The sequence below is a fragment of the Solanum tuberosum genome, unplaced genomic scaffold, assembly GCF_000226075.1.
Source record: "Solanum tuberosum cultivar DM 1-3 516 R44 unplaced genomic scaffold, SolTub_3.0 scf00011, whole genome shotgun sequence".
NCBI classification, from domain to species: Eukaryota; Viridiplantae; Streptophyta; class Magnoliopsida; order Solanales; family Solanaceae; genus Solanum; species Solanum tuberosum.
This window is the reverse complement of record NW_006238938.1, coordinates 3520721-3528728: the sequence shown is the minus strand read 5'-3', so window position 1 is coordinate 3528728 and position 8008 is coordinate 3520721. Positions and strand designations below refer to the sequence as shown.

The 8008-nt window shown below is 45.3% G+C and overlaps 1 protein-coding gene across 1 annotated transcript; it reads left to right on the top strand.

The window, feature by feature from the left end:
- Nucleotides 1-4579: 4579 nt before the first annotated feature.
- Nucleotides 4580-4933, top strand: LOC107062759 (uncharacterized). Its single transcript, XM_015313754.1, has one exon. The coding sequence runs from the start codon at nucleotides 4580-4582 to the stop codon at nucleotides 4931-4933; it is 354 nt and encodes a 117-aa protein (XP_015169240.1).
- Nucleotides 4934-8008: the final 3075 nt, after the last annotated feature.

The following is an 8008-nucleotide window of genomic DNA, read 5'->3' as shown; positions in this document are numbered from 1 at the left end:
TGTGCAGAGATAACGTCTAATATAGTCGTGCGGATCGGTGCGGAGACGTCTGTAACTTATCTTCGGGAGGCTACAGGATGTCCTTAGAAAGATTTCCTCTTTTGTTTTTCTTTCGTGCAGCATGTGTCTTATTGGTTCCTTAAGATCTCACTTATTTGACACTTTCGCAGGATGGCTCGCACGCGTGGTGGCGTGGCCCGGGGTGATGCACCCAGACCTGTAGACAGAGCCCAGCTTGGGGTAGACGCCGACCCTGAGGTCGAGAGAGGGCCGCAACATCATTCTAGGAGAGAGAGGAGGATCCAGAGCCAGTAGAAGACCCTTCAGAACTTCGTATAACATATCAGCCGGTGGGGCCGGGGCCAGCGCAGCCGTCACCCGGATTAGTTCTGACCCTAGATCTCTATGCCGCTATTGCTCAGCTCTTAGGTTTGCTTAGGGGGATGCAACAGCCACCCTCCCCAGTTACACCAGAACTAGTACCGCATGATCAACCTACAGTGAGGGAACCTCAGGTCCAGGTACCACCCGAGGGAGTACAGCCCTTAGCAGCGGACAGACCTATGCCTCTTGAGGACCAGAAGATGCTTGGTGTGTTTCTCAGGTTGACACCACCTAGGTTTTCTGGGGCAGTGGGTTAGGATGCCCACGAGTTTCTTACTACTTGTCGTGAGAGGCTTCGCACTTTGGGCTTTGTGGAGTCTAGAGGGGTTGACTTCATTGCTTACCGGCTAGATGGGCCAGCTAGGAAGTGGTGGCGCACATTCATTTAGACCAGTCCAGTTGGATCTCCACCAGTATCATGGGATGACTTTTCTGAGGCCTTCTTGGCCAAGTTTATCCCTCGTAGTATCACAGACCGCCTCAGGGATCAGTTCTGCAGGTTGGAGCAGGGCTCCATGTCGGTGTCAGAGTACGTGACTAGGTTCCACGAGCTTTCCCGTCATGTCGAGATGATATTACCTATAGAGGAAGAGCGAGTTAGGTGCTTTGTTCGTGGGTTGAGATTGCAGCTTCGGCTTAAGACCCAGTCCTTAGTTTCTGCGGGTCGATCTTTTTTAGACCTAGTTGACTATGTCAGTACTATGGAGCATCTTCGTCGCGAGGCCCAAGCGGGCAGCGAGAAAAGGGTTTGGCAAGAGGGCCACTCCAGTGACTCCCGCTCTAGGTCTAGAGATTATCATGACAGATCCGAAAGACGGTTTCGACAGGGTCAGTCTAGCAGACCTACACAGGCCTCTCTTCAGGCATCAGATGGTGGTCGGAGTGAGGCTAGTCCTATTCAGGGACGCGAGGTGTTTCAGTTGGGTGCTTCAGGCCATGGTACTCGTTCTTCTAGTAGTCGCCCTCGACAGTGTTGCTATGAGTGTGGTGAGATGGGTCATTGGGCCAGGGACTGCCCTAAGCATAGTCGGATTGATCCCGCTCCTCATGCAGCTCCCCCACCTTTAGCAGCACCTCCAGTTAGAGGCCGTGGTAAGGGTCAGGACCGTACAGTTGGTCAGCAGGGTATACGGGGTGGTCCCCGAGGAGGCAGGTCAGGTGGTAGGTTTGATGGTCAGGGCAGAGGCAGACTTAGCCATTTCTATGCAGCTCCAGCGAGGGCGGAGGCTGAGGCATCAGACGATGTGATCACATGTATGATTCTTTTATGCCAGCAGCCCGCCTTGTCTTTATTTTTATCTAGGCTCCACTTTTTTGTATGTTTCTGTTTACTATGCCTCTCGATTGAGTATGATGTCTGAGCCTTTGGTAGTGTCGTTGCGTGTGTCGACCCCCGTGGGTGAGTCTTTAGTAGTGGTTCAGGTATTTTGATCTTGCTTAATTACCATCCAGGGGCGGGACACCCGGGCTGACCTTATATTACTTGACATGGTTGATTTCGATATGATTTTGGGCATGGACTAGTTATCCCCTTATCGCGGTAATTTAGATTTCTTTTCTAAGACCGTTACCTTAGCCATTCATGGTATCCCTCCGGAGGTGTGGCAGGGATCTCGTGGTAGCACACAAGTTGGGGTTATCTCTTTTATTCGTGCTAGGAAGCTAGTGGCTAGTGGATGCTTATCCTATTTGGCCTATGTGCGTGATGTGAGTATGGAGGTTCCTCAGGTTGAGTCAGTTCCTGTTGTTCGTGACTTCTTAGATGTGTTTCCTACTGACCTACCTGGCCTACCCCCGGAGCGTGATACTCATTTTTCGATTGACCTTGAGACAGGTACTCGGCCTATTTCAATTCCGTCATATCGGATAGCTCCTTCAGAGCTCAAGGAGCTCAGTGTTTTGCTTTCGGACCTCTTGGGTAAGGGATTTATCAGACCTAGTGTATCACCTTGGGGTGCTCCCATTCTTTTTGTTAAGAAGAAGGACGGTACGATACGCATGTGCATTGACTATAGGCAGTTGAATAAGGTGACAGTGAAGAATAGATATCCTCTGCCTAGGATTGATGACCTATTTGACCAGCTACAAGGTGCTTCAGTGTTCTCTAAGATTGATTTGAGGTCCGGTTACCTAAAGTTGATGATTAGGGCAGCGGACATCCCTAAGACTTCATTTCGGACCCGTTATGGCCATTATGAGTTCTTGGTGATGTCATTAGGGTTGACTAATGCCCCTGCTGCCTTTATGGACTTGATGAAGCGCGTGTTCAGGCTTTATCTTGATTACTTCGTCATAGTCTTCATTGATGACATTTTGATATACTCGCGGAGTAGGGGTGATCATGAGCAGCATTTGAGAGTTGTGCTCCAGACTTTGAGAGATCAGCGGCTCTATGCCAAGTTCTGAAAGTGCCAGTTTTTGTTAGACTCTGTAGCTTTCTCGGGGCATGTCGTATCCAAGGAGGGCATTATGGTAGATCCGGCGAAGATTGAAGCTATTCGTGATTGGGCTAGGCACACCTTAGTTACTCAGATTCGGAGCTTCGTTGGACTAGCAGGCTACTACAGACGATTTCTGGAGGGTTTCTCTACCTTGGCAGCACCTCTGACCCGGTTGACTCGTGTTGATGTTCCCTTTGTTTCGTCAGAGGAGTGTAAGGCGAGCTTTTTGAGGCTCAAGGAGTTATTGACCACAGCTCCTATATTTACCCTTCCAGTTTAGGGCGAGGGCTTCACAGTTTATTGTTACGCATCTGGCGTTGGTTTGGGTTGTGTATTGATGCAGCAGGGCCAGGGTTATTGCTTATACGTCGAGGCAGCTTGAGATTCATGAGCGCAACTACCCCACCCATGACTTAGAGTTGGCGGCGGTAGTTTTCGCACTTAGTATTTGGAGGCACTACTTGTATGGAGTTCGATGTGAGATCTATATCGATCACTATAGTCTTCAGTACATCATGAGCCAGAGGGACCTTAATGCGAGGCAGCGTCGTTGGATTGAGCTCCTGAAGGACTATGATCTATCTATTCTCTATCATTCGGGCAAGGCGAATGTGGTAGCGGATGCCTTGAGCCTAAAGGCAGTGAGTATGGGTAGCCTAGTCTTCTTATCTGTTGAGGAGCGACCCTTGGTTATGGACATTCAGTTCTTAGCCAATAGCATGGTTCGGTTCGATATCTCAGATCTTAGACGTGTCTTGACCTATTTGGGAGTTAAGTCTTCCTTGCTCGATAGAATCCATAGTAGTCAGTTCGTGGATGAGGCCTTGGTGGCCCACAGAGATTGAGTGTTAGCGGGTGATGCTGGTCAGGCTACCTTAGATCCTGATAGAGTGTTGAGATTCGCCACCGCATCTGTGTTCTGATAGTTGGAGATTTGATTCAGTTGATACTTTCTGAGGGCCATTAGTCTAGATGCTCTATTCATCCGGGCACAACGAAAATGTATCGTGATTTGAGACAACATTACCGGTGGAAGGGCATTAGGAGAGATATTGCTGACTTTGTTTCCTGTTGTTTGTGCTGCCAGCAGGTAAAGGCTGAGCATTTGAGGCCTAGTGGTGAGTTTCAGAGATTACCCATTCCAGAGTGGAAGTGGGAGCGTATCACTATGGACTTCATTTTGGGGTTGCCTCGGACTTCTAGAGGTGTTGACACCATTCGGATCATCGTTGATCGATTGACCAAGTCAGCACATTTCCTTCCTATTCAGTCTTCATTTAGTGCCGAGAGGTTGGCTCGTATCTACATTCGGGAGGTGGTTCGACCTCATGGGGTGTCAGTTTTTATTATATTAGATCGGGGTTCTCAGTTCACGTCTAGCTTTTGGAGGACCTTTGAGGATGAGTTAGGAACTTGAGTTGACCTTAGCACAGCTTTCCACCCGCAGACGGATGGCCAGTCGGAGCGTACTATTCAGGTCCTTGAGGATATGTTGCGGGCCTGTGTTATGGATTTTGGAGGTTAGTGGTACTAGTTCTTACCTTTGGCGGAGTTTGCGTGCAACAACAGCTACCACTCTAGTATTCAGATGGCCCCATTCGAGGCGTTATATGGTACGCATTGTCACTCTCCAATTGGTTGGTTTGAGTCTACAGAGCCTAGGCCGCGTGGTACAGATTTGCTTCAAGAGGCCCTGGATCAGGTGAGGGTGATTCAGGATCGGCTCAAGACGGCTCAGAGTAGGCACCAGAGTTATGATGTTTGGGAGGTGGTGCAAGCTTAGCCCCAGGTACATTGGGCCTTTTGAGAAACTCCGGACAGTTGGGAAGGTTGCTTATGAGTTGGCCCTAGCTCCAGCATTTTCAGCCATCCACCCGGTTTTCCATGTCTCGATGTTGCGGCGATATGTTTCTGATGAGTCCCATGTTCTCCAGTATGATACAGTCGAGTTGGATGATCGTTTGACATTTGTAGAGAAGCCAGTTGCCATTCTAGCCAGTGATGTGAGGAAATTGCGCTCAAGAGCAATTCCTTTTGTTAAGGTCCATTGGAGGCATTGTCCAGTCGAGGAGGCTACCTGGGAGACCGAGCAGGAGATGCGAGAGTAGTTTCCCGGCTTCTTTAAGCCTTTAGGTACTTCTTGATCCTTTCTTTTGTGACCGAAAGTCCTTTTTGTTTGGTCTTGGTCTGGGAATGACAGTTCGGTCACCTGGTCGTTTGTTTGGTCTTGGTGCGAGTTTTTTTGTTTTGGAGCTTATGAACCTTGAACGACCATTTTCGATCAAAAGTTCAAGAAAATGACATCGGCATCCAATTCTGACGATTCCATCAGCTTCGGAAGGGTGATTTTAGGCTAGTAGCACGGTCGACATTACTCCCGAGGTTTTCAGTGTGAGTTGGCGCGATTAGGCGTTTTTACTTTAAGTTTAAGTCTAAGGTTGACTTTGGTCAACAATCTGAGTTAACGCGATCTGATGAGAATTCCGTCTGCGCGGTTAATTCCGGAATGTCGATTTTGGTCTAGATTGACCCTTATTTTGTGTCCCGAGGTTTTTCATATCTTTCCGAGCCCTTTTGTGGGTTTTGACTTAAAATGGCCTTTGGAAGTGGGACCCACTTTTTATCGAGATGACCTCTGATGGAAATTTCGACTACGCCTTTGAGTCCGGAATATTAAAATTTGGTATGGTCGCATATCTCGTTTGCATGCACGGGGTTCCGAACGAGTTCAGAGCACCCCGTTGGAGTTTTTAGTTTTGGAAAAAAAATGCAGCAATTCTACTATTTAATGCAGAAAAACAACAACCTTTTCCAAACTCTCATAACTCTCTCATCTTTTGTCCGAATTAGGTGATTCAAAGTGCGGGAGCTTAGTATTTTCAGTGGATTTGCTGTAGAGTGTTCGGAAGTTGTTGGGTGTACGTAGTTCGAGGTAATTTCGCAATTTACTTGACTGTTGTACCCCTTTTTCGAGCCTTCGTTTTTGGCATTCTTGTTTTGGTCATATCTCTCTCATTTTAGCTCGGTTTTGGGCTGGTATGCTTTCTTATCGTATCCACTTTGACCTGTCTGTGTCTCGATTCTATCCTTTCTAATTGTTTTTATCCTTTTTGCTCAGTCGGCCTATGATGCCTACTGAGTACCTGTTGTGTTGGTACTCACGCTACGCTCTGCATCTATTTCGTGATGCAGGTCCCAGTACCAGTTACCAGCGGTGATTAGTTCCAGCCTTGTTTTGCAACTGTGATTCGGAGAAGAGGGAGAGCACCTGTCATTTGGGTTTGTTATGTCTCCTTGTTTTGTTTTTAGCTAGTCTTGTTGCCTTTGATACACGCTCTGTTGTGATCCACTTTTGGGACTCGTACTCTTTATTAGATAGCTCTGTACTAGTGACCTCCAGGTTCTGGGAGGGATTTCTGTATATATTTATTTTGGATTGCTTCCGCCTTGTTATTCTTGTTTAGATTATTGTTATCGTTAGTTTCTGCCCTTTCGTTCATTGCTTGATGTTCTGGGTTACGAGTTGGCATACCTATTGGTAGGGTATAGTAGCTGTCATCATGACTCGAGAAATCGGGTCGAGATAAGTTGGTATCAGAGCCTCAGGTTCACCGGTCTCACTTGTACAGAGATAACGTCTAGTATAGTCTTGCGGATCGGTGCGGAGACGTCCGTAACTTTTCTTCGGGAGGGTACAGGATGTCCTTAGAAAGATTTCCTATTTTGTTTCGCTTTCGTGCAGCATGTGTATTTGTCCTTTTTGAACATTAATTTTATAAATTGTGCTAAATAGTGTATTTTATTTGTGGGAGTAAATTGACGTGAAGCTGAAGAAGTTTGGAGCTAAAACAAATTAAAGATGGAAGGTTGAAGAAGGAAATCAAGCAGACAGCTTAATGGATTAAATTTATTAAACTAATATATTTCTATATATGGTGCAAGGAAGGACTTTCCAATTCAATTTAAATGTGGTTTGCAGCTGCCACGTGTCACCAGATGACCAGCCCTTGCCGCCAAGAATTTCCATAAATTGCGGCCACACGGAAAACCCAATTTAATTGGGTTTTGTTTTCCTAATTTGTATTGAACTTAATTATTTTATTTAGGGTTTTCTACATCTATAAAGAGTATAGAGTAATAATTATTTGGGGGAGGAGCCCAAGAACCAAGATACAAGACATAATATAAATTTTATTCTAGCTTAGGAACTTTGGAAGAGCCGCCGTGGAGGCCGGAGAATTGTGGTTTATTCTTTCTTCTCCTTTATTATTTATTTGTATTCGTGATTAATAAAATATAGTTTAGCTATTGTTCTTAACTTTTTATGATTAACACAAGCATATTTATTTTAATAAATTTTGATTGTGTTTTTGAGATAATGAGTAGCTAACTTTCATAACCAAGGTTGTGGGAACCATGAACGATTAACAAAGTATGAATAGTAAATAAACAATTCTTGAATAGTGTTTTGCATGCATTGATAATTCTTTCGTTTAAAAGTCTTTTTAACGAGTGCACGCGTTAGAACTCGCCTTGTTGCTACTTGCCGGACCAAGGAGGTAATCAACAAGAAAAGAATTATCAACATAGATTTAGTGTGATACTATCTAATAGGCTAGTGTCGATTGGTGCGAAGTAATAACTAAGCCAAACATCGATTATGATGTCTAATATGAGGTAAAAGTAAGGGTTAGTAAATTATACACACGTAGCCGGACCAAGGTGCGGGGTGAAATTCTCTAGATGCCGGACCAAGGATTTAGAGATACCTAACTTATCACTTTGCATGTAACACACTAGGAAAGGATTGCGATTACTAGAATTACTGCGTTATGAGCTTGTGGTGAACACATATACCCTAGTTAATTTTCTCATCTTGATAACAACAAAAAAAATTGACTTTTGTTTACTGATTACTTACTGAATTCTTACAAGTTGTTTCACAAATCCCCCCTTTTATTTCTTGTTTCTGGAAGTACTTTGGCTAATTGAATATAATTGTTGGTTAAAGTAAAGTCTAAACCATTTTCCTCGTGGGATCGACCCCAACCTACAAGTTGGGTTCTTTACTTAATAACGATCGCTTATACTTCTTTAGGGAGGTGTAATTTGAGCGTATCAAATTTTGGCGCCGCTGCCGGGGAAATTGGCTTTTAGATTAACTTTTAACTACATTATTGAAC

What these genes read in the sequence shown, in the direction of transcription:
- LOC107062759 (XM_015313754.1), top strand. Translation starts at nt 4,580, where the DNA reads ATGATGTTTGGGAGGTGGTGCAAGCTTAGCCCCAGGTACATTGGGCCT.